At 43.5% G+C, this 26,831-nt stretch overlaps 2 protein-coding genes across 7 annotated transcripts in view; one reads left to right on the top strand and one right to left on the bottom strand.

The window, feature by feature from the left end:
* Positions 1–26,831, top strand: part of LOC124310391 (peroxisomal leader peptide-processing protease) — a 111,309-nt gene that overhangs the window by 51,061 nt on the left and 33,417 nt on the right. The window contains exons 2-7 of one of the 2 annotated variants that reach the window (XM_046774270.1): positions 8,643–9,400; positions 9,744–9,913; positions 10,200–10,312; positions 10,434–10,602; positions 13,368–13,667; positions 13,759–14,116. In XM_046774270.1, coding sequence (XP_046630226.1) covers positions 8,643–9,400; positions 9,744–9,913; positions 10,200–10,312; positions 10,434–10,602; positions 13,368–13,667; positions 13,759–13,847 — 1,599 coding nt within the window. In that variant the 3' untranslated portion in view covers positions 13,848–14,116. Of the gene's footprint in view, positions 1–8,642; positions 9,401–9,743; positions 9,914–10,199; positions 10,313–10,433; positions 10,603–13,367; positions 13,668–13,758; positions 14,117–26,831 lie in introns of those variants that run through there. The other variant, XM_046774271.1, reaches the window with a different exon arrangement.
* Positions 13,954–26,831, bottom strand: part of LOC124310393 (protein Wnt-2) — a 70,082-nt gene continuing 57,204 nt past the window's right edge. For all 5 annotated transcript variants that reach the window (XM_046774279.1, XM_046774275.1, XM_046774276.1 and 2 more), the window contains 6 exons: positions 19,231–19,345; positions 18,435–18,506; positions 17,888–17,975; positions 15,933–16,112; positions 15,327–15,642; positions 13,954–15,188 (listed from right to left, as the gene is read on the bottom strand). In XM_046774279.1, coding sequence (XP_046630235.1) covers positions 15,037–15,188; positions 15,327–15,642; positions 15,933–16,112; positions 17,888–17,975; positions 18,435–18,506; positions 19,231–19,345 — 923 coding nt within the window. In that variant the 3' untranslated portion in view covers positions 13,954–15,036. The remainder of the gene's footprint in view (positions 15,189–15,326; positions 15,643–15,932; positions 16,113–17,887; positions 17,976–18,434; positions 18,507–19,230; positions 19,346–26,831) is intronic.

Here is a 26,831-nt window from a genome sequence, read left to right as displayed (position 1 = left end):
CGCACAAAGTGAAGTATATTCTTATTCGCTTTTAAGAATCAGTCGAATCATTTGAATCGAAATTTTATAATTCTAACATTACGGAAGAGAATTCGCTCGTCGTTAGCAAGTACACATATTAAATGTACAGATCTTAAAACAGACATCGCAATCTCGACGCATATCGAAATTATAAGCAGCAATCAACGGGGAGATCTCTGTGGGAATAATCGGAGGGTTTTGCGCACCGCATTACACGGACTTTCCCTTTTCAGCCCGTTCATTTGGCATGCGGCGCGACTCGTTTCTGCGGACGTTGGAAAAGCGAGCTGCTGCAACAGGTGAATTCATTCGAGGATCGCGCGGCGTCCGCCTTCGCGTATAACAGCGAGATATTACAGAAATGCAGGCGACATGAACACGAGTCCACGTTTTGCGAGAGGATCGAGTATAAGGCTCGCTGAAAGTGCATCAGAGGCGTCAAATGCATGTGCACCGTGCAGTGTGCGCAGCGAAGCTCGACGATGATTTCCTCATTCGTCCCACTGCTTGCGGGAAGGCAGGCAACGTCGATTTCAAACGGATTGGAAAGGCTGCCAAGTAAGACGGAATCGGACGGTAATACGTTGTTGAAGAAATCCCGCGACGGGCAGACAGCAAGGAGCCAATACGGGGTAATAATATCCACCAGAGGCCTCAACCGCGCTACCAGCGTTTAAGATCCAGAGCTGTCTCGAATACAGACTAACGATCACAGACCGGCTCGTGTTTTAGACGGGGATATATTTATTGGAGGAGACGAGAACCGAGATGGGAGACTCGAGCCGCCCGCGAGGTTATCGCACGATGCTGCTGCTTTTGCCGCCTCAGAAATCTGTGGAAAAATACGGGAAAACTTGGACGACTGTGAATCGTTGAAATCGCACATTTTTTTCGTTTTACATGCCGTATTATTCCAAAATTAAGCAATTTTTTTTTTTTTGTACACACGATACCGCACTCGAAGAGTCAGCGAATTCTGCGAGAAGCGGTGTGAACAGAAAATACTGTATAAATGACTAATAATAATCCGCAGAGATGTATTTAGTTTGTTGTAACTCACGAAGATTTAAAAACTAAATTTTAACTGGATCTGGCGTGTATAATACCTGTAATAGTACAAAGTTGCCGAAATATTGCGTAGTTTTTACTTAGTTTGAAAGAAAAAAACAAATCCTTTCTGACAAAGTATCGAAACTTTCGCACCATAAGATCGTAAAAAAATGTAACATATTTCATTTACAATATATAAGAAAATAATTGATCCGGAATAATAATAGTAATACTCTAGTGTCAGAAACCTGATTCTATAAATTGAGGCGAAACATAATTTTTGTTAGAAACAGATATATTTACGCAGCATCTTAGTCCCTCGACTTTCATTGTCTTCGATTTTTTAACGCGGCCCGTAGCTTCGGGGTCAAGAATCGGTCCGTTCATCGAGCGGATGGTTGAATTTTATTCAACGGAAGAGACTCTGACACCCGCACGAGGAACCGAAGACGGGATTTAAAAAAGGTAGGAAGGGTAATAAAAAAAATGTCGAGAAAAAACAAAGAAGCAAGGAAAAACATTAAAAACGGTTCAAAAGAAAGGGAAGAATAAGAAGAAAAGGGAAATGTGTCGACAGGGGAAGAAGCGCGGCGTGCACTTTTCTCGACGGCAATCGTGCGGCAGCTGTAGCTCACACATCTGCACTCCTGCATCATATCGTGGGTGTGTTACACCGCGTACGTACGTGCGTATGCTGCCCATATATATTTACATGGTGAAAGAGACTACGGGAGCACGTGTCTCTGTATTCTCACCCGAGAGGAACGAGAGGTTTTTATAACCAAGAGGGGAGACGACGGCATTTCGGTTACACTTTGGGTGCGAACAGTGGCATGGCGAGCTCAAAAGTGGCCCTGGTGAAGAAGCATCGAGTTGCCCTCTTCGAATCCGACTGTTATTTATACACCCGGCCGAAACTTATTTTTATAATTTAATTTTATTCGGTTCACCGGGTCTCGGTGTCAACTCCAACAGGAATTACAAGAAATCGCGCCCAAATACTTATAATAAACCGTCTGCACTATTCTATGAATATCCTCTGATCCGATTCCCATAGCTCGATCCTAGGGTGGCTCTCCCACGCTTAAAAAAATCTTCACACTTTTCTCGAGGCTCACGCGACACGTGCGGTTTGGTAGATTTTCAATCGGGTTTAAGGATGATCGAATCCGCTTCGTCCGAGTCAAAAGTTGAGGAAAGAAAAATAACCGTGTGAAGAATCTCCGGCATTGCGGACGAATGAAACGACATCGCTACCGTACGTATCGTGTAATAAGTCTTACAGTGATACAAAACTCCACAATTTTAAAATGTTTATAATTTGAGGGACGGTTTCGTAATTTGAACGTTCAAAATTATCTCGTCGTTTTCATCCGACTGTGATATGTTTCATTTTGTCAGATGTTCGCCAAAAATTACATTTTGGCGTTAAAACTGTACACTAAAATTTAAGGTCGATAGAATGTTTTTTTTAGGAAATTTGTGGGGATCTCGTTAGCGGACAAAAACACTAAAACTTGATGACTTTGACGTCGATTGTGAAACATCTTTTCCAACCGTTGATACGATCCTACGTACAAGCTTGCGTCATTCAAATTCATTCGTGTTCACTATCATTTTTGGAACTGTTTTTACCGTTTTCCCAACTTTTATCTCAAACAGCTTTCGCCCCCAAACACTTTTATCGCGTGATTAAATGCGTTTTAAATTCCAGTATCGAACAGCACTGCTGCCCGCAGGCGTTTCTATCTGGCCAACGGAAATACGACCTTGTAACGCCGTTTACGAAGGCATTTTACACGCTGTTAGCCTGCAGGAGACTCCTTGTAACGACATTCCTGCATCCTCCGCAGGAGTGCATAGGCATCGCGTATCCTAGTCGACCCGAAATAGCCGGACCTTCGTAAGCTAGCCACTGTTATCCTCTGCGGCTATTCATAGGCTGGGGGCTCGCACTCGGTTGCCGACAATCTGTGTCCGTGTCAAAGTTCAACGTAGAGAGTGATATCGATAGCGGTGATAACTAGAAATGACAATCAGCGAGTGCGTTGGAGCGAGAAGTTGAAGCAAAAATGAATTTCATTTTATCCGCATTGTTTGAATAATATCTTGGAATTAATAATATACTTGAAAACGTGCATCGATTATTTGCATTTGCTATACTCTCCGGTCTTCGTGCCATGTATACATATAACCGAGTAAAATGAGTTGGAAATACCAGCGAACGATTGGAATCAGTACCTATCGTCAATTTTGGTCAGTTGATAAAAGGATGTGCGTGATCCTAGTTGTCTGAAACCGACTTGCAGCAACGCGCAAACATCGACAGGTACGCCGGGGCGATAAGCGTGAGCAATAAATAAACAGAAGTTGAATCATTATCGGGATCGGTATAAGGTGCAGTTTAGGGAGATTTGCCGATGGCGCAGGTGCGAGGCCGAGGATTGTAATAACATAAAAAGCTCGACGGAGGGAGAGAGGGAGGGAGGGCGATCGGCGGTGTTCGAGTCGTTGCGAACCGCGATGCGGTTATCTTACCGAGAAATCTCGAACGCGGCATCTTAACGAAGGGAAAACAAAGACAGCGCCAAGGATGGAACACGCTGGCAGGCAGCGCCCGTTGCTGCAGACAGCGTGGCACCGCGGACCGAGATCCTCTCTCCGGGCCGACGACGTCGAGCTAGTCGTTCCGCTCCGGCTAGGCGGCTCCGCGTGAGGAACCGGGTGCCGATGTCCGATCAGGGCGGCAGCCGCAGCACGCCGGTTTCGCGCTCGATTTCCCCTCGATGTGATTTTTATCTCGATTCTCGTCGTTTGCCCCAGGCATTAAGCCAAGTTGCGGGGCGTAACGGTACGCATGCCGACGTTGCTCGATTTCGAACCTGGCTAGGATCGCTCCGCGATCGGCGATTCGATCGAATAGTAAAATTGAAACTATCCCAGTCCGGTTAGAAACTCGTCGGCCGTGATTAAAGGATCGATTTACCATTTGATATCGTTACGGCATCCTTATACTTGTCTCTCGACCTGTACGCTGCTTCAGGCACCATGCACCTGGTCCCGGACTCGGATCTTGCGACACTATCGGGTGGCCCAGCCCAGACCGATCATTCGAGCCTGCTGACCGCCGCGATTTTATCTTCTCTTCTGGTCCAATTATACAGTCGAGACGGTAATTATGCCAAGTACCAATTAAGCCCAACTTTAAACGCGAAATTCCGTTTCGCGTATTACAGTCGTGCGCGTAACGATTACTGCGGGAATAGCGAAGCGGACTTTCTAATACCGCTAGCATGTAATTATTGCGCCTACTCAGCGCGGTTGGCACGTCACGTATACTTGGGGGTTTGTTTTTTTTTTTTTTTCGCATACGCAATACTCAGATTTGGTAAATCAATTCGTACGGTATCACCGGATGAATCTCGGGTTGAACTCTTTCTTTTTCAACTCAGCTTCGTTAGGGCGGAACCGAGCTACCGATCTCCCATTGAGAAACGCCGGTGGAGGGTGTTTTCGGTTAACGGGTTCAAAAGTTACGATCAATGGATATTGTTCCAAGAATTTCTACCGCCGCTCCACGGTCACACGATGAGGGCGCGATTCTTGCCCTGGTACACAAAAAGAATAAAGAAGAAAAAGAAGAAGAAGAAGAAGAAGAAGAAGCAGAAGCAGAAGCAAAAGAAGAATAAGAAGTGGACGCGGCCGGGCGAGGCGTGGCTATTTAAAAACAAAAGGTTATAAAAGAGATCGCGAGAAGGGCAAAAGGTAAGAACAAAATGCGCACACCACGGCACAAGAAATAAGCGCAAGAAGAGATCGCAACGAGAAAAATTGTATCGGTCGAAGAGCCTCGGAGAGGCTGTTCCGAGTTATACGTGTAGTATGCCAGTCTAGATCTATAGATCTACGATGCCGAGTTGTCTGACCGGTTTTTGCAGGGCATACGTAGACTGCTTGGCACCGGCGGGCGCCATTATGTTTTATCTAGTTTTTAACTCGCCACCGTTCCAACACGCTATCTATCGGCCTTTCAAAGGCCCATCGCATCGGCCTGCCTCTGCGCCTCGTATACGCAACGGATCCACGGAGCGAATGTCTCTCGATCCAAGCTCGAGTGAATTATTTTACGCTTTATGGTTCACCATTTTCTCGATTATCGAATTTTCATCACTGTAATCGCTGGCCGAATTCGCAACGCCACAAGTAACTCATTCACCCAAGTTTCACGGAACGTGGAACCTGCGTGTCGGGTTTCTACCAACATGAGATCAGCCCTAGCTCGAGGCTAGTTTGTCCTCTTTGCCCCGGAATGAGATTGCCTTTGTTACACTCCCTGTTAAGACTTTTTATGGAATGACGTAAGGCCCCGCAGCGTGTGACCGACCCCTCACCCTTTTTTTTTTACACCTCGAAACCTAAGGTAAGCTCTATTTATAGACGGTGATTTAATGGACCTGGGCATTACATTGTAACGGCTTTCTCATTCTGACAGGATCCGTCCAATGATCCCGTTCTGATCCCAATTGGACCTCGATAAAGTGCAGATCTTATCCAAGCACCGGGTACAATACCCGAAGGGCATGTTTCTCAATTTCTCTCGTGTCTTGCGAGAGTGCCGCCTTTCATCTGCCGCCCGATACGTACAGCCATAGTGATTAAAATTCAAAAAGCTTCGTGGCACACCTTCACCGATCAATCGATTTGCCAATCAGACTTCCTCTGGATGTAAGTAGTTTCTTCGCAATTCTGCTGGTCCATCAGGCGAATGACTCTTCTGACCAACAATAAGTACATTTTGTGAAATCAGAGAATTCGTTCTAATTGGGATACCTGAATGCAGTATTATAAGCAGTCAATGAAATTTGGTCCCATACTTGAACCATGCTTCTCCCTTTAGATTTGAAAACTAAGTTTAGCTCCAAAGTGTACTCTTATCATACTTTGCGTATCCTTGATCTTGACCTATGCAGCTTAGCCGCCGATTCAGTGACAAGATTATTCGTGATTAAGTGTCGTTTTTAGTGTCACCGACAAGTTGTCGAGTTACTCCTTGGTACAATGGTTATCGCTGGTTATTCTTGGATTCAATAATCCAATTTTGTTAACAGCTGCAAGTGATAGGGCACCCAATATACCTATCTCATCATCCCCCAAGTGCCGTAGATCGTCCTTCGATGCAGTTAACCGTAGCTGAAACAGCCTGCGGAGCTGCCTTCGGTGCTTGCTTACATTGCTGCAGGAATTAATTTGACCTGAATTACCGCGTCTAATACGTAGTTATACGTTTCGAGTGGTACAGAAAATTGTTCGAATGTCGAATATTACATGTCTGCGATCTTAATCAGTCCCTCTGACAATATGCATACGGTCTCAACTCCAAAGTGAACGGACTGCGGTTCCGTCTCGTTAACCACCGGATCAATTTCCCTTCTAAATAACAACCAGTAATTAACAGCGGATGCAACGTACCCATGCAGCGGAGTTCTGGTTCAAACCACTTCAGAATTACGGGTTTTGCTGGACTCTAAACTCCGCTACAGGATATTATGCATGTAGAAGTAACCGGATTTTCCTTGTGCACACTAACGATTTAATATGCTGGATGCTTTGCGCGGCTTGACAGGCTTCAGATCTAATCATGAACGAGTCACTGACGGTTTGACAGAGGTGAACACATATCCAAATCCAAGAACCTTCGAATGCCTATTTTCTATCGCCGTTTCTAAGCCACCTTGGATAATCGCGAATGACAAGTCTGAAGGTTTCGTTTTCGCCTGTGCCTCAGGAATCAGGGTGAGCAGTGGTCAGCTTGCTCCGAGCGACGGAGGCTGGTGAATTTCCGTCGCAAAGATGACCATCGCGAATAATCAGCGTACGATTGCATTGTGTGGAATTGACGTCACTGCGGCAGAACACTCCGGGATACTGCCGTATAAACAAAAGAACGTCACCGATTTATTCTGTAACGAAATTAATGATGATTGTCGTAAGAGGATGACGAAGGATTCTCGAGATCGGCATGTCTGCAGAATAAGACAATTGCGATTTAAGTAAGTTCCTAGGGTATGAGATAATGTCCGAGATTATATACTCAGATTCCATTCGAGGAACGCGATGGATACAGTGTAATAATGCCGGCAGATCCACGGCCCGCGGGAGCCATGATCTCTCTGGAATATTCTATAACAGCTCGAGGATTCAACCGAGGTGAGTCATAGGCGCTGTTGAAATTCATACACCATACACGTGCGTGTTAATACGGATCGAACTTCTAGAAGCGTGGAACTACGAATGACTTGCAAATGTCTGATCAAAGTAATCGTGAGTCACGGGTGTGTTATGCATCACGTGGTCCGTAATGATTGAAGTTGTAATTAAAGGTTCCAAACGGGTTAATGCCAATCTCGGCGTGCCTGGTTCTCAAGCGAAAGGAACGTTCCCACTTCAAACAGCCGACGATCAAAAAAGATGGAATTAAAAAAACCGTTCATGGAGTAGAGAAGCGTTTTTTGTTACAAAAAGAATTCCGATCTTGTTCCTACACCGTTGAGAAGCCCGCCAATTACCATAATTTTCCCATATTTCGATCGTGCAAAGTCTTCCTCGTGTTACGTAAGGGGATTTCATTTCGACCCCAAGTGTCAAGAAACGCGTGTTCTGAATATGACAATGAGGTGACAGTGGTCATTCCGAACGGAATTGGCCTACGACGTACGAACGACCTCGAAGAGTTCATCACAAGGTTAGAAGTTAAGGATATTCTTGGGAAGCATCATGAGCCGAGCCCAGACTCCTCATCAAGTGCCCGTTGTAGAGCGTTGGAGTAGCTCGTCAGCAGATTCTCTGGAATTTGTTGACTGTTTTTTTTTTTTTTTATGTTCGTGTGCGCCGTTGCGGAGTCGGAGGAACGGAATACGGCTCTTACCGCTCTTCGTCAGCCGCTGACTTTGATCCCCGGAGGCGACGAGATGATTTTAGAGATTGATTGGAATATCTGATTGATAAGTGACGAGCGTTATTCGCTTCTACGGAATCCATGACGCTCCGTATGAGGTCCCCATCAATTCATCCTATTGCCAATGCCATTGCAATTGGATGATTAATAATACACTAATGGCCTGGAGTTTGCGGTGTGAGCTCGAATCGCTCCCTCAACAGACTCGTTCTAATTTGATGTGGATTCTTTCCCTTGTTTACCGCAATTGTTATGGCCGCCGCCAATTACCCCATCTTGATACGAAACTCGCTGTATTACCACTGCAGTTAGTCCTCGAGAAGACGTCGACGAAGGTCGAGCTGCAGAAAAAGCATCTCCTTGATTCTCGTTTTACGCTCTAATTATCAAGCTCGAGACTCATGCTTCAAAGTGTAATCGCAGAACGATGATCAAGTAATGAGTCTTCCCGCAATGTATAGATGAGTACCCCACTGTTGAACCGCATCGCAAAGAATCTCTTGGGATTTATCGACTAAAGCCACGCTGGCGATTATATTACTCTTTTGCAAAAATCGCTAATCTTTCCAAATTATGAAATTGGTATTTAAGAACTTTCTTTCTTTCTATGTTTCAGATGGAGCCTACGAGTGTTCTGATATCCTATATAGTACATTCCCGGGAGGATACGAAGAATATTTTCGGCTCCTCAGGCACGTTAATTTCGGAGAACTGGGTATTGGCCCATGGAAGTCTGCTAGAGCCATGGACGTTGCAAAGTAACCAGTTGCGCTCGATCGCTAAAGACTTGAAGGCTGGAGTGCTGACTAAAAGCTCGGACAGAAAGCCTTTCATCGAGTTTTCGGTGTCTTGGGAAGTCAAAGACACCGGAACCGGGTCACCGCCATGTTGCGGCGCAAAAGTAATTCCGAAAATGAGCAGGATCTCGTTGTCGGACGAAACGTGCGATCGACCCGTGCTGACTTTTAGGACCAAAAAGGCTCGCCTAGCTGCGGTATGGAAATGTCCACTGCTCGCAGACGCTTTCGAAGGAATCCTCTCCTCCTGGAGGTTCTGCGAAAACGTCGCCGTTGCTGACAACGAGTTATTCCCACTGCTACTGCTCCTCAGGATACAAAACGGTGACGCGGCCAGCTCGAATCCCATCGTCGAACTGCGGGACGTTCTCAGAAATTTCGTCAAAGTCTTGGCACTCCCACAGAGAGGTCAGGAGGTCGAGATCGAATCGACGCCCTTCGGGAATCCTGTCTTCATAAATTCCGTATCTACCGGCGTCGTCAGCAACGTTTTAGGACCCTCCAAATCTCTTCTGCTGACCGACACTAACGCTGTCATCGGCTGCGAAGGCGGGCCGATTTTCATCAAATATAAAAGGTATGTATACTTGCTATAACAATATCTATCTACTTCTTCCAGCAACCTGTAAAAAACCGCCAGGCGTGAGATTTTCTTCACCACGGTCTGATCTGATTCGACATTCGACGGAAAAAAAGGTCGTCGTTATATTTATAACGCCAATGTTGACACGTTTCTCGTGATAATTGACCTTGGTGTTCGATTCGCTAACCGATTAGACAAGGTCGTAGAGCGAATTGGTCTGATCGTGTAATGAATTGTGTAACGTTTCGCTGCGGACTCTCAAATGCCCACCTAGCAGGCTTGAAAAATGATTCTTTACAATACCTCATCTGATGCTTTTTTAACTACCCTTTAATAGCGGGCACAGAGCCGTTTCTGGCATCGTGATCGCCCCGCTGAGTTGGTGTCGGGGTGAATGGGTCGGCTATACTCTAGGGGTGAGTTTGATCCCGTGTTTACACCGCATCCTGGATATTTCTGGCACAAACATCATTCTCAGATCACCTATTTTAGGTCCCAGTACAGTCAGTAAGTAACTTGCACGTAAGGACAAGTGCAGGGATGTAAAATTAACCGTTTGCGCTTGATTATGATCCCTGCTACTGCAAAAATTGAATGAAATATCTCAGGCATCCTCCGTATCTTAATATACATACAATAAACTTAATTTTCTGTTCGTAAATTGTTATCTCACATACTTTAAGCATCCTATTTACCGGTTCACGATCTTAGCGCAAGGGGAAAAATCTGAAAATCTGAAAATTTCATTCACTTTGTTATCTCATTTTTTCGACGCTATTCGCAACCTATGAAGGAATGCTGGATAGAAGTGTGGTCGTTGTGAGCTGCGGATCAGTCTGGGGATCAGGTGTTTTAGTTGATAAGGCGACTGGGACGTTTTTGACCTGCTCTCACGTGGTGAAAGAGGTAAATATTTTCATCACTTTTTTGTATCTCTCTAATGATCCATCCCGATGGCTGCTCGGCTGTGTGTGATATTTGTCCAACAATTCATGTGCCAATTATGAATTATCGCGATTTGTTCAAGGCGCCGAACAGCAGGATAACAATATCCAATGTAAATTTCTCCGCGCGAGGTGAACTGGTCTACAAAACGCCAAACGAGAAATCCTACGACTTGGCAATCGTACGTGTAGAGCCACAGGAAGTGGTCTCTTTGCAGAACGTCTCTATGGCCACCACGCTCATCCGGAAAAGTGAGTTTTTAATAGCCATTTCACGTTTATGCTTGATGCTATTTACAGAGTATCGTTAACACGCCTCTTCGTATGCTTTTGTTTTTGTTTTACACCCATCGTTTAATTTTCTGTAAAATATTTACTTTTATTTCACTTCTCGGACAATGTATAACGAGTCACGAATCTATTGATGCAGGCTTTGTTATTGCTATTCTTTGTAGACGCCGTACAAAACGATGGAAAAACAATGCTTGATCTCATCCCCTCATTGTTTGCGACAAATATTTTGAAAGTCTTGCGTCTGCAAAGTGTTTTTTCAGTGCAGCGTCTATCGCGATCGTTAGCCAACGAATTCATATAAGACCATGAAACGTCGATTTTTGAATCATCCAGCAATTGTTCTACATCGCGTAAAAACCTAACCGCAAATTAGATATGCCACGAATGAATCGTGTGTGTGTTTTTTAAACAAAAATCGCACCGTTGCCCTCTTCTTGATTTTACGAGAAATCACTGATTCCTGAGAGGTCTAACAGGCAATTATTCCATATTCAATTACTATAATTTATTCGCTACGTAAACAAACGGGATAACACAATTCTCGAGACGTTGAAGCAGTCGTCAATTGCAGTAATTTGCGTGTCCTAACTCAACGATTAAACAACCCCTACAAGTTTTGCTATTCATTTCGGTCGTTCTCAGGTCGTTATACCACAAAATAAATTCTATTCATCCAACATAATTATGTGAGAGATGGAAAAATTGGGTTTTCGAGCGTTTTCAAAATGATCTCACAAACAGGAAAATACGTATGTTCTAAATGGCATATAATTGGGATGCATGATTTGCAGGTTTTGGTAAGATGTTTATACGGTTACATGGTACCATGATTATACAAACATCTCTGATTCCGCGTTACTAACTATAGGACAGTGATGCAGAATACCCTCAGCCATAGCAAGAAACTTTTATCATTCGTATTGGGTCTCTCTTATTTTTTTGCTGTGAAATAAGTTCACCAAAGCAATGTTCAGATGACGCTTCTTGTTGCGTCAGTTTGTGGTTTCATCTCGCCAAACGATCAAGAAGAAAATGATAAATCCCTATCACTCGTGGTACACGGGTTGCTTGCGATTAGGTGCAGGTTTTTGCTAAACTTTTCGTTGGTTTTTTAAACAACACGATTTGTTGTATCCGTAAAGTTTAGTGGTCAAAGTTCAAAGGTTACGCGATTGCCACTTTTTTTCCGTAGTCAAAATTATAGTGAAACAAGTCTGGAATGTCACATTGCGTACGTGATTTATTACGGTTTTGAAATGTTTTTTCGAAGCTCACCCGTTACTTGCACATCAATTCTTAGTCCTACCAATAAGACAAGGTGAAATAACTTTTTGGACGTCGAGAATGTAGTATTCAAACTGTATTGAAGTGCGTTTGAGTACATAATACACGAAAAATGCACTGGGATTCTAGACTTCTGTACTCGTTAGGTACTTGATAAAAAACTATACGCCTGATATTCATTAACAAAAATTGTTTTAATGATGAGTTATTGATACCATTGGATTAATTAGAGTCACCCACCTTGATAGCTGATAATTCGTATTTACGGAATAAGATATCACGTATTATCACAAAGTACAGAAATTCTGAAAATATGTCTCTAATTTTCTCTCGCGTCTCAGAGATTGTCGATTAAAAATGTATGTCCATTAATTTTAGATGATATATTATCCTCTTGCAAATATTAATTTCTACGCAATCTCACAGTTTTTTTGGTAATAATTCAACGGTGTAACTCCTTTTCTCCAAGGCGTCTGAAAATAATGACGAAATTTCAACTTCATCAATTAATATTCCCTGTATACACATTATTCATCGTCAACCAGTTTCACATTCATTTGTATTTTTGCTTTTCAATGGTTTGGATGGTTTTCAAGTTCCGTGTAACATATATTGCCTACGCAGCGAATAAACAGACTAATCGTAAGTTTTCAAATCAATCATTAATAAATTTTCAACACTGCAATTGAAATAACATGTATAGCGGGTTCGATTATTACCCACGAGATATTTCAGTGGTTGAATTCGATGCCGAAGAATCCCCCAAGAAACGCCAGGATCGTAATAGATTTTTACGTATACCTTGATCCCTTTGCAGTCGACGCCACAAGTACAATCTATCATTTCATGATTACTGGGCATGATAGGTCAGCCCTATTCAATATTCAATATTCTTCTCGATCGTCTAGATTTTACGCACTCCTCACAGAAAATGAAATAATCTTCATTGATACTTGATTTTTCATTTAATCAAAAATACTAACAAATCATATGTTTGAATATATTTTAAATTTAAAAATCACTATCTTCAAGTCGGATTTCCGCAGATTTTCTTTGATGCCGTTAATGAAACATATTTACAAATTATTCATTTCGAAAATCAGAAGAATAATAGTACACGGTCCCCAGAAAACCACGCTCTTCATCATAAATTTGAATCATGCACACCGATGCGTCAGTGATCAATAATATTGCAAACATTCACTCGATGCATTGCATTACAAATCTTTCCCAGTCTCATTCCATTCAATCTCACGTGAGTTTTACCCGGCAGAGCTCATGATTTCCAATGTTTTACAAATCTGTTACTTACACATCGGAGCAAATTATCGGAAATTTTCAGTATATGTAATAACAGTATGTTCAACCCAATCAATTGACATTGGTAGAAGATCCGACAATAGCTGAAGTAAATTACACAATGCAATTCAATACTCCAGGAGACGAAGTTGTATGCGCCGGTTTCCCGCTATTCTCAACTCGCGACCAGCCGCAAATCCTCCCAACGGTTACACGCGGAAGAGTGTCTCACGTGTCGGTCGGAATGTTGCAAACATCGTGCTGCATCCAGAGCGGCGCAAGTGGTGGACCGGTTGCCACTTGGCCAGGAGGTGAGCTGGTAGGAATCGTTGTTTGCAATGCGACCTCAGCCGGTAACAAAGCGCTCTTTCCCCACGTCAATATGGCAGTTCCCGCTACAATTTTCGAAGGACCGATCCGCGAGTATCTTCGAACGCAAGGTAAGCGGAGGTGCATGGATATACGCTCTCTTACCAGCTGTTGCCTTTTGGTTTTGAATATCAAACAGGCAAAATCCTTTATCTGTTTCAGACGTAAAATGTTTAAGCAAGTTGGAGAACAATGATATTATTATTCAGCAAAGGTGGAAATTGAATCCAGCGCCGTTAGCTCATTTATAAAACGTGAAATATCGTAATTAGGATAAATATTTAAAAAATCAATTTCAAATATTTTCACCGAGGTTTTAAATTTCTGTTAGCTTTTCTCAAGAATTTTGTTGAATAAGCAAGTCTGTCGATACTTTAAAAGACGTGTGCGCGCGTGTACGTGTATACAATAAATATGTAAAACGAATGATGTGGTAATCGACGGGGAGACATTAGATTACAATTACTTGCATGCATGTACATTGAGTATAATCTATTCGCGTTCTGTTTACTTTTATTTTTATGTTTTGTGTATCTTTTTTTAATAAATAATAATTTACGTAGTACGCCGCTATTAAACATGAATTAGGTTCTATATAACGCTTTCACTATCATCATTATTACAATTAAAATTATCGTTATTTCTACCATTACGTAACGTCTAATCGCTGGTATAATCTTATTTACGGACTTTTCTGTAAAATTATTATTCTCATATATTATACAGCCTAGTGTCATGTTGTCTATGGTCACAGGTTAAGTACATTTATATTAAAATTACATAGTCATTACTGCGCTGATTATTATTAACGTATAACTTATATAAATATACATTATAAAGTTAATCATTCAGATCGAGTCAATTATCGTAAGTACAATCGATTACGGAAAATGTTGCAGTCCCTGAGATCCGGTGTCGACGAGACTGTGTAAAAAATTAATTCGCGGTTTTTTTATTTGTTTCGTTTTCTACGCTATAAAATATTTTGGGTGATTAGAAACCTATGGAATTTCATACAACTGTTATACGTATTCGTATACGACTATAGCTATACACGTACTAATGACATTCATATGTCTATCGAACAGATCTATAAGTTTTTGGTTCGTGTTTCAATTACATAAATTTAATAAAAACTTGCCGCAATTTTCCGAAACAACGTGTACTTATGTACATTATAAAACAAGGTAAATATGATACTGAAACCAACGATCAATTGCGGTGAAGTAATTTGTCTAAATTGGTTGAAGGGGCGGTGTTTTCTATGTATAATTACGAGTTACAATCATTATGCGAACGCGACTCTTGTCGCGCTTATACGTACCTATATAATATATTACACATAATTGTGATTTGAGAAACAAAACGAGCGCAATTGTACTTTCTCTTACATTACGTAATATGTATATAGGTGTGAGTTTACGCGTATAATATAACGCGTTACTTGCACGTGTATTCCTCGATCCGATCCGTACACGTGTCGCACTTGACGAGACAGCACCAGTGGAACTTGCAACGGCATTGGAAGACTTTCGTGTACTGGTGAGTATTGTAACCCCGGCCGCAACACATCAGATCGCATCCGTCTGTATCTAGAAATATGAGAGTATGAAAGAATAGTCGTCGTTACTCTGGTTAAAACGAGTTTCCGTCACTCGGCGTATCTCCCTCGCGAAACGCGAATTCGCAATATTCCGATGCCCTTCTTCGAGCGAATCGTCGACCCTCACCTCGGCTAGTGCGATTGCAGGTGCGGCCTTGCGTGCCAAAGCTGCCGTGGGCCAAGTCCGGCTCGCAGTAATTGGGGGACGGCTGGAGAAACACGAGTTCACTTCGTTTCGGGATCCGTTTTGGTCCGTGGCCGGGTCCGTTGCTGGGTCTGGGCCTCTTCAAGACCAAATGCGGCCTTCGTGGTTTGTTGCCTTTTTTCCTTGGCCTACGTTCGCGCCGCGATTTTGCCGGATCGTTCGCGGTTTTGCCTTGCGTTTTCGCGTCGTTGCCCAAAATCGGCGTCATATCCGACGGCGGGGATTCGCCGGCGAAGCTCTGAAGAGTGCCATCGTTATACAATTATTTCTTTGGGCTAATTGAACGGAGGGAAGTTAAAAAAGGCTGTGAAACCGATTTTGTTTTTTTTTTTTGTTTTTTTTTTCTTCAATCAATTCTACAAACGAATTCGAGCATTGAATAACTATGCGAATGAAAAACGGTTTTTCTTCGTTTTTTTTTTTGGTTTTCAATTTACTATTGCAGGTACGTACAGAGTTTTTTTTTTTTTTAAACTTTTGTCTTCGATTATAAAAGACGAGAAGTCAACGATTGGAAACATTTTGTACCTGTACGGTTGGTGGCAGAACTGGCGTAATCGCCAGTACTGGACGTGCACGGTGATATTTTTTCATCAGGGCGTCGCCGATTTGCCGGAAGCTGGGCAGCTTTCGCCAGCATGTTCTTACCGTGCAGGAACCGGAAATACCGTGGCACTTGCATTCCGTTTGTAGAAGGGCCTTCACCATCTCAAATCAGAGAGAAAATTTGATCAATTATCATATCATTTTTTCGGGGACGATTTAAATTTTACTCGATACACAGGGATCATTCGAAATCTGCGAAATTCTCCCTGACCGAAGGCGTTTTTTTTTTTTTTGGAAACCGAATACCTATGTACTTGGTGCCAATAACGAATAACGCAATGCATACCAATGGCTGGAGATGGCTACCATAAATTCTGATAAGAAACGGCCCCGTGCAACGCGTCTGTACCGATGATATTCAAGGTGAAGGGACAGCGGTGATGTTTTAATTGGAATGGTTAGGCGCGGTGATAATTACGACTCGAGATACGCGCCAAGGAACGAACGGACATTGTCTCCCGGTCGTGATTGGCCCGTGGTTATATTGGTCAGTAAATCAGTATTGATGGAGTTCGAGGAGCGACTGAGTAAGCGATATCCGTGCTGACCCATCGACGGACGGTTCCTGAGCTCCTTCTCGTTAATATTCACGACTCGGCCTGCATTACGTTCGGCCTGATCGCGTCGCGCTTCGACTTCGCTCGCGCATGTTCATCGGAGATCAAATAAGTCCGACGGGCGATCGGTCGACGGAGTTCCCGGTGCACTTTGAACTTCCTCGACTATGGAAGATACCCACTCAAGACACTTGTCGTGACTTCGAGTTATGATTGCTGCGCGTAGCTGTAGCGTAGCAGGCATGCGGTCTCACTTCCAAAGTGGTTAAGTAGGTACGTACGTGTATGATTGCACGCATCCAGACGTACTATACGGCGGAAGAAGGTCTTCGGGTGGAAAGTGATTTATCACCCGGTTATAGGATGAAATTTTTACTGCCCATAAAGCGCAATGAGCTAAATACGTAAAACAACTATAATGGGACGATGCAGCCGAGCTGCGGTTAATTGCATTATCGGCTCATCTCCGCGCATCGCGAGTTTATACTTTTATTTTTCATTCTTTGGGTCCTGTTCGAAAGGTACGGTCTTTAAATCCCGATATATACTCGAGGGTAACTGGTTTTCTAATTCCGTCACCTCCTACGATTCGAAAAGCATAACGTATTGCAATATTGCATTATCGCGATAAACTCTGTTGTCGAGCATTAAAGTTTAGTTACAATTTACCTTTATGCACATTCACAGACACGCGCACGCACGGCTTTCAATTCACTCGTTTGCCTTCGATATCCTATAAGGCAACTTAACGCGTCTGCGTTCACGGAACTCGAGATCAAAAAGCGCGAGAGAGACTTGAATTCAATACTCTCGTGACCTGTACCACCATAAAACTCCAATGAACTCCTGACCGCATGTTCTCAAGTGGTTGTAAAGCGGACTAGCCGAACCATTAAATTTATCTGTACAACGGCTACTCCTTCACGCGCTTCTTCGCTTTACTGCCTCACTAACTGGCCCTAATACCGAAACCAAAACGTTAACTTTCACGGGAATGAGAAGCACGAAACCGAAGCTTAATTGTATTTGGAATGCAGAACCAATCTTATTTACGGTTTAGTTTTCTTACAAGATCTGAAATCTAGTCTTTTATCACATTCACGTTGCTTCGTTGCCGCAATGCGGTCAAAAGTTCGTGAACTTACTCATTCTTTACACGTACTATAACCTTTCAGAGTAAAGTGGTTCGAAAATTGAAATTCTCTCAAACAGCGATTAAGGAAAGAATTGCAAATGCAGATTGAATTTTTTCTCGGCATAATCTGTTTACACTTAAATAATACTGAAAAGTCTACGTAAAATGGCGTATAAAATTCTTACCTTTCGTCCTGCCTTGTTGTTGTGAAGATTCATCAGACTTCGAGCGTCTCCTTCGATCTCCCTCGCGTCGAGAAACCTACGCGCGAACCTACCGTTAAAAGTATTCGTTTAAAACAAGACGTATGGACATAAAGTTTAAATTAATCGAACGATTACGACGTGTTACGTATGATAATCACGGAATACATCCACGTTATCTCTATAGGCGAATTGCGGCATAAGATAACTGTAAAAAAAAAAAAAGTAAGCCGCGCACACCCAAAGATGATAAATACCGAGATGATCTTACGTCGAGAAAATTCGAACGCCCCTTAGCCAGAAATATCGCCTTAACTCATTCGCCAGATAAACATGATTGCAGCACCTTCGCGCGAGCTGAGGATCAGCTAAGGACGTACAATGTACGTGCAGATGCTCACATTCAGATTTAGCACATGCTCGGGAGACCGCGTACGCTGGCTGTAGATCTGCCCTGTGATATTGCGGTATGATCTTCCGCCGAGCACGGAAGATAACAAGACGGTGAAAAGAGAATAAAACCACTCACCTCATGCCGTACGTAACGTCAGCGCTGCAGCCGCCCCATTGCCAGCCGCTAGGAACTAGTTCTTTGCTGGTTCTGCGACAAACGTGTAACACAAGATGTAGCTAGGCTCCCAACAATCGTATTGCTACAAGAAACTTGTATTCCGTATCTTTCATTTAAACGCGTGGACTCTCTAAAGCCGTACAATCGTCTTATGGTAGTTTAAATAAAACAAAACCGATCCAGTGTTATCGAGCAGAAATCGGTTACATGCAGGTGATACGATTACACAGTATCTGTAAAATGTCTGTAAGGGATCGATTTGATAAATCTATGTTTATTCGAATGTTCTGATTACGGTTTTACCCAGGACAAGAGGAAAGTAACAAAGTATCAAAGAGAAGAAAGTATCCTTGAACCCCTTTGAATGTAGAATTGACGATGCAGGCAATCTGTTAGAATGTTGACGATTTTTCATCCTGATAAAATATGTTTATATAGTTGTTGAACGAGGAAAAAAAGAAGAAAAATCTGAAATTCCACTGTTGAAATAAAAATTCCGCTGAAAGTAGACCACTGAATTTTATCGCATCTTTAAAAGTGATGAGAAGAACTTTTTTTCCTTCCAGCGATGTATATTGTATAGTGTAAGAAATTCCAGCCTTCAGATGTAAAAAAATTATACACTGTTTTCCGATTTTATATTTGCAACGGTCTCCCCCCCCCCCCCCCCCCCCCCTCCAACCATAATAAAATTTCATGATAATCTTACAACGACTGCAAGACACGTCGATAAATGTAAAATCTCTGTGCGTACCTTACAGCCGATTCACAACCGCAAGCCGTAATGTTGCCTCTACTGCACGCAGCTGTGACAGTGTACGTAACACCAGCCGAGCTGATGGCGTAGGTGAACGCAGCCTCTCTGCTTCCTGCGAAAAAAAGAAAGAAAAGATGAAGAAAAATTAAGAAACACTGGAAAATTCAAAACCGAAACGGTACGAGGAAAATTACAACGAGCCGCATCGCGGAATTCGTTGGCGGGGAGAAGCTGGACCAGAATTTATTCGACCGCGATTCGTTTCCGCGGGGATCAAAGCTCTGTCTGGAAAATAAACTGCGGTTTCATGTAAAGCTCGCCGGTTGCGATTAGTTCCCGCGAACCTTTCAGACCCACGCGTATATAGCGACCTTCATTCTACCCAAGACCGTATAAAGATCTCTTCTTTATCTCTACCGAGTGTCCCTGACATTTTGCGTTATCGCAATTCACCCGTTTTCAGCTCTCTCCCACGCCATATGCGGGTCCCATTGTTCCCTAATCTGTTCGGAGTCAAGTCCAGTAATCAGCTTTTAACGGATCCTTTCTCTTCCTTTCTCTCTATCGGTGAATCGTGAATCGGGCTTCCATATTCACCGGACTGAAATACTCAGCAATTGAACCGTCTTCGAATACGCCGCTAATTCATTCGCGAATTAACTTTTTCACCGCATAATTCATCGTCTTTTCCAACGCCGGTTCAATCCTCGGTATATATTGAGGTGGTTCACCGCCCACGAAAATGTTTTGCTCGTCGTACCGTTTATTCGATTTGATATAAAACTGCAATCCTATGAAACTTGAACATCTCTCCAATTGAAGATTAGCCATTTTACGTAATGGAAAACAGTTTAATCACGGAGTGGGCCGGTAATAGATGAATGATTTTTAAAAAGTGGTTATAAAATAATGGAAACGCGTGTTATAGTTGGACACCGATAAGGTTGGATCTGTATAAGTCGAAACGTGTGGGCCCACCTGACATCACGAGCGCACAGTATAAACGTGGCGACTGCAGCGCGAAGCGAGTCTTTCTATCATATTAATTTACGGCTGGCCGAGTGTAGCAAAGCGTGAGTGCAATTAATTGCTCAGCTCGTTTCTCGTGTTTCTTCGTGTATTCTATTGCGTCCCTGCCTCGCGACTCAGTCTCTGCGATGCAAGCTGCGCCACCGCAATGAGTTACTGTTCGCTTGAAATTTTACTCTCTCTCTCTCTCTCTCTCTCCCTCCCCCTTCTTATTCAATCTTTTCCTCTGTTTCTTTTATTATTTATTATTATGAATTCCCGCCTACGCGAGAGCCTGTCTCATCGTCTTGATCCACATCTCTCCTCTCCGGCACTGCAATGGCCTGCTGATGGTGCTGCTGCAGCCACGCACCTCAGCCATGATCACGCACCGGCTATAACATCAACTTGAAAACGATGTCGAGTCGACGAAGCTCACGCTTCAAAGGATCCATTAATATCTTGTACGCGTTCCTTCTATATATGTATACATCTACGTACGTAGGCATCGTGCTCGTGTGTCTGTCTTCGGATACTCGGACCCACGCCCTCGGTGTCTAACACTAATAGCAACAAACGTACGTAATTCCCGTAGTCCGGTGGAAGGATTTCTGCCCTTTTTTACCGCCCTCGGTTTGATCGAACAGCTAATTTCTTTGTCGTATCTAATTTCCCAAAGGAGATTAATTTTCCAGAGCTAACATTTTTTTTTCAAACCAATTCGCTTGTATAGTCTTCACGAGGAAGGTAAAGAAAAGACAGATTCTTAAAAAGATATACTTTGACAGTGAAACGTCCAGTTTGGAAGTGCAAGACAACTGGTTATAAAATCGTTTCCCTTGAGCCAAAGGAAAAAAATGTAAAAAGGGAATAAAAATTCATTTACTGCGAATACGAGGTATACGTGTGTAGGTATACAACAATACACAGCTGCGAAAGTAAAACCAGAAGCTGTAAAAGTTCTTTTCCCTTAACGGCGTCGTCGCGTGCCGGTTAAATTGACGTAGCGTCACAACAGCGTGCACGCAAACTTCTGCCCTGCAACTGTACCATATTATAACTTCTGCAGCTGAGGCAGAGACGCAGCATCGCCAAGGAGAGACGAAGGGACGGAGATGATACCAATCTCGAGGCGCCTTATAAATCAACGATCCGATCTCACGATCAGATATCGATCTTGCGCGCGTTCTGCGTTGAGGATTATGGCGTCGAGTCTCGATCGCTCGATCTTTCAGCTTCGGGATACCTACTCAAACCCACCGTCTCGATTTTCCTCGGCTGCTGTAGCGGGGTAAAAATGCATCGAGATCACGGAACACGTACATAAGGACCACGAGCACTTCGAAATCGTTTACTCAAGTGGTTCACGTGGGCAGAGCATGGCACGCAATGATTTTTACCCAAGGGATGCGAGGCTTAGGACACGTGACGCGAAAATTGGACAGATCAAATTTTCATGAGCGCGTTGTAAATGAGATGGAGGCGGTATTACGGAGATCTGAAATGTCAGCGGAATAGATATTGCACGATATGTAATAACAGACACGATGGTTGAAAGACTGAAATTGCCGGAAGGACAAACGGAACGGAAGATCGGTATAATCATTAGCGAATCGGGGCTGGATTTATGCTGAACATTTACGTCGGGTGTTCATGTGCACAGGGCGGGCGCTCCGGCGTTTGCTGTCGAGGGACAGTAACGGGAAAATTTATCGTTTCGTTGGCGGGCGCCTCGTTTTATGAGCCAAACTTTCTATAAATTCATTTCAGCTGTAAATTGCACCGGCTCGGTTAGCACTAGTCGCCTCCCAAGGGCCAGGCCATATTTGGTCCGGCACTGCGCACCACCTCGACTCGATCCTCGCTAACGCCATCTTGTTTGCTAAAATTTTTCGACGAGTAGAGCGGTAGAAAGAACAGAAAAAGAAACAACACAGCGAAGCTGATGATACGACACCAATTTGTATATTAGTGGAAATTTTGCAAGTCTGAATATACTAGGCTTGACGGTCATCTCATTTTATAACTCGTCACTTTACGAAATTCATGTCCAAGCGTAGAAGAATATGAATCTATGGAAGCCGCATTCTTGGTTGCATTTTTATTATTTTATTAAAAGCGATCCAAAGTGTCGCGAGACAAATCCGGCGAACCTGATACGAACGTCTACATTAATCCCGGAGTGAAGAGATATCGGTAAGTTTCTGGAGCGTTGAGAGAATATCACTGGAGGGTGAATATACGCCGACGTACGTTTGCATGCATGCGTATGAGTGGAAGGCGAAACCGCGAGACTCACAGTAAATCAACACTGGTCGGAAAGTTCTCGATTTTCTCAGTGGTTCTCGGTATCGGTAACGAGGCGATCGTTCACACCGGGGTTCGAGACAAGAGGAGATAATTACGCGGGCGGTCAGACCGGTCACCACTGGCTAAAATCCCCCGGGGGCAATAAGCGGCGGCTGTGGTCCAGGCGAAGGGAGACACTCGATCTCGCGATAACAAGATACTTGCGGTTGAATAGTACAAGGTACTGTACTCACTGAGAGAAATTTCATTTGTCGTAGTAACTAGAAAAATTGAGTAAAACAGGTATCGTTAAAAAAGACTGTTTGAATATTGTTGGAATTACGAAAAACGGGGTACGGGTAACCATTTTGCGCTATTGTCGATCCTTTTTTGGTTGTCGCAACGCAAAATCAGTTTCTGCGGTTCACTCTACTTTTTTAGTTAAACAAGGCTTTAACGTCAATTTAGTCTTGCACGAGCGTTAAATTTTCGCAACGGTTAAAAGAAAATATAGCAACAGTGGTCGTAGTGAGAAAGAATAGTAACGGATACTAGAGTTTCCGGTAACAGCTAGAAAACCAATTTTCATTTTCTACCTGGAACTATACATTTTCGATTGTGGTAAAAAATGAAAATAGCTAAGGACTGAGCGGTAACCGGAATTAAAAATTTCTCTCAGTGCTCTACCGAAAGACGGTGAGCCGCAGGCAGAGGGCGATACTTTTCAGCGACGGGGACTTTTCCGAGGTGAGAAAATTTGCGGTAACGAGTCGAGGACGGATCTGTATCATTGAACGAAAGAATCGCATGCGCCGCCTGCACGAGTTGTGGGCTGACCGAGGCATAAATAGCGGTGGGAGAGTGTCTGATCGAGGCCAAAACTGTTCGATTATAAATGGGAAGACGGTCGAAGTGAGTTTCTGACGCGTAAAAAAGCGCCCGATAGCCGAAAATGGGCCGGGCGGATCTCGATCGCAATCGATCGGATAACGAATCCCTCCTAATTTATATCATCGTGTTTTAAGTGACTCTTTTAATGGGGCTTCGATATTTATAAGCCGGCGATAGCCGCCGCCATTATAACATATTTATACGTACATTGTGCGGTGTATATCTGTATACGTATACATTGAAGCGTGGGCGATTATTTATGGTGATTGGCCGATATGCTCAAATTCAATAATTAATTCGATTCGCTGTGTGCATTATTTTTATCTCGGTATGTGTTTTCGTTTATCATTATTTTATGTATTTTCATCTTTATTCTCCTCCTATTATTATTCATTCATTTTTTATCATCATCGACCCCCTTCACTCATCTTTCTCCTGCTCCGATGAAACGGACGTCAATAAACAAATTGCCCTGACAATGTCACGCTGTGTATGATCATATTCGTTCCGCGGCGGTCGGGCAAATCAGGACACGCGTTAGGAGGTTACGTTGATGTTAGTTCGTGATATAGAGACTAGAGCTAAAGTGGTAATAAAACTCTTCACATCGGCAACCGGTAAGCGTTATAATTTTATGGCCCGTTTATGGTAGGATCCGAATATTCCGCGCGCACGAATGAAACAACATAAAATGTCTGTATCGATTTCGTTCTCAATCCATAACACAGATATTTGAATTTCAATCGTTGTTTAGAGTTTATCTGTTTTTCATGTCGCAAATGCGCGAGGTGACCGGAAAGCAAAACGAACATTTTTACCCCTCGGACAATTAAGCATTAATAATTTTTTGCTCCCGGGCATAGATCGGACGAGGGAATTCCGACGAAAATATGAGCTGCAGACGTGGGACGATCAAGAGGACTCGTAAATCGCCAGTTGGAAGAAAGAGAAACACAGCTGGCTGCTTGGCCGTGCGGTTATAATTCCCGCTTTACACGATATACACAATTCCCCGGCAATCCGTATATTTCGAATGATTTATCGCGCGTCTCTCGTTTCAGCGAAATTGTAATGAGCGAATTAATAACAACTTGTCTCGGACGTTGTCTCGAATGTTCACCGATCATTAGTGTGATCCGAATGCTTCATTTTTATATTCAAACCTTCGTCCTTGCGATGCGTGCACTCGATTAACTTCAACTTCGCGTTACATCTCGTTTACAATTTGATTTTATTCTTCCTTATTTCACTTTAATTCATTAGTTACTCCGTATTTTTCTACCCCTAATTCAATTACAGACTTCCTGTCGACGCTTACGTCCTCGCCTTTATTTACTATACTTTGTACGTACCTATTTATACAATTCGTTAAACTTTTCATCAACCTAATGGAACCGTAAGGTGGTTCTGGGATAAATTTGTATCCGACACCGTAGTCGAGTGTAACCCAGAATATGATGAATTCATGGTGAAGTTTGATCATTTTTTTCACAAAAGCTTCCGCGATCTGATTTAGCATCGGACCAGGCAACGAATCTATGGTTTTTCAAAATTTCCGAGCAAACTCTTTGGCTCGAATTCTCGGTGTTCCGTATCGCACCCATACGCTTGAGTAACAGGTCGTAAATGTTGGAGCTGCAGGGCACGAGGATGAAGGGGGCCGCAGAGGTTCTCGGTTGACTTTCGAGCGCGGCGAAGAGAATAATAAATACAAATTGACCAATAAATCTGGGGTTTATTCAGGGGCAAGTATATCACCGTCGCCTCAGCTAGCTGGCTGCAGCAGACGATGCACTTTCCGCCGACCCACGCGGCCGCGGCTCGAGTTCCGGTTGAATTACGATTCGTCAGACGTGCAGGCGTCGCGGCGACGGCGGCGTGACGGGAAATCCCCGCAAGCTCTTCCCAAAGACGTCAGACGTCAGGGATCCACGCGCCGTTAATTGAGCCGAGACTTGTCCGCGGGTAGAAATTTCATCGCGGCACGTTGCGCGTGTGGTGGATGATTATTATGCTTGCTACTCCGTGATTCGGAGACACGGGGTATAACGCAGAGGAGGTGCGATAGCCGTAATTCAAAGGGAGGATGCGTCACACCGATCCACCTACAACGCGTCGCCACCATGCGACTGCCATCTTTCATCCTCTTTTATGCGCGATATTCTCTCCGGCTCTTCGCAGGATGGATTTTAGCGGTTTATAGGCGACCTTATTAAAAATAATGAGCCGGATCGTATCGCGCGACTCTTCCCGTCACTGTAATAAAATCCTTCACCTGTGTACCTACACGGATTTTTTCGCGCCTCTATTATTCCCGGCATTTTCAACACGCCTCACTGCGGTTTACCCACCACCGTATGTATCACCAGCCATGGATCCTAAAATTGAAAAATCCTAACGCGCGTATGTCTGTGCGATTTCGTAATTTTATAGAAGATTCGTCATCGCCAGTTTCGAAATGACGCGCAGTATAAGAGTTTCCATAACTTCTTTCCCTCGGGATTCTGCAGAGGGTTACAAAGATTTATATGGAAATCGAATCTCTCTACTGCTGTAACCGAGTGAGAATTGCTATCGTGCAAGAAGTTAAATAATGAAGTGTCTTCACCGCACCGTCTACCTGGCTTTTATAATCAGCGGCACGAATCTAGACCAGGGACAAAACACCCGGTGAATTATAAACGCCTTCGTGACTTTTCTGCCGAAGAAAAGATCCGAACCACACCCCGCAATGTGCGATACGTAGGTATTACGGTGGTGGACATTCATAAACTGTGCAAGAAACGTGCACGTACAGTCACCGCAGCCTCTATTTCACCGAGCATTCGCAGTTGCGGAATACGTGTATACAGTAGAAAAACTCGAGAAGGTTTCTATGGTGGGTGGAAAATGTAATTGAGATTGTAGAAGAAGCGGTTAAACGGGCTAGAAAGCTGCCGACGACGACACAAACATGTATAAGGCAAATGGTATGCTCGTGCAATTACCGTTCCTCGGTTAATCCGACATTTCTTCGTTTTATAAACGAGGCTGAATCATCGTTGTGTTACCGCGAACGGAAATGCCACTAATCATTAATTGCGCGGAAATACCAGACATCGCTGTGCGATGTACGGCAGTTTCCATCGCTAATCGAAGGAGAAGCAAAGTCCTTTTGAACGAATGTGAAAGGGAGAAATCGACTACGGTCAAACCTGTACACGTATCACGATTTTGGCAAACCTTGATGGACCGCGTTGCGTTTCAGATTTTTAGGCACCTTTCAATCGCAATTCGAGTGACCATGGTTCGAATCAGACGAAACGACATTCCCAGCTGGAGGGGGAAGCAAACTTCCGAGCTCAAACAACCTCCGGTACAATGAGTTTAGATAGGTCCGTCAAGAGTTCAAATATATTTCAAGTTTAAAC

This window comes from Neodiprion virginianus, chromosome 1, assembly GCF_021901495.1.
Source record: "Neodiprion virginianus isolate iyNeoVirg1 chromosome 1, iyNeoVirg1.1, whole genome shotgun sequence".
Lineage (NCBI taxonomy): Eukaryota > Metazoa > Arthropoda > Insecta > Hymenoptera > Diprionidae > Neodiprion > Neodiprion virginianus.
The sequence above is the reverse complement of the archived record's forward strand: the minus strand, read 5'-3'. Positions and strand labels throughout refer to the sequence as shown.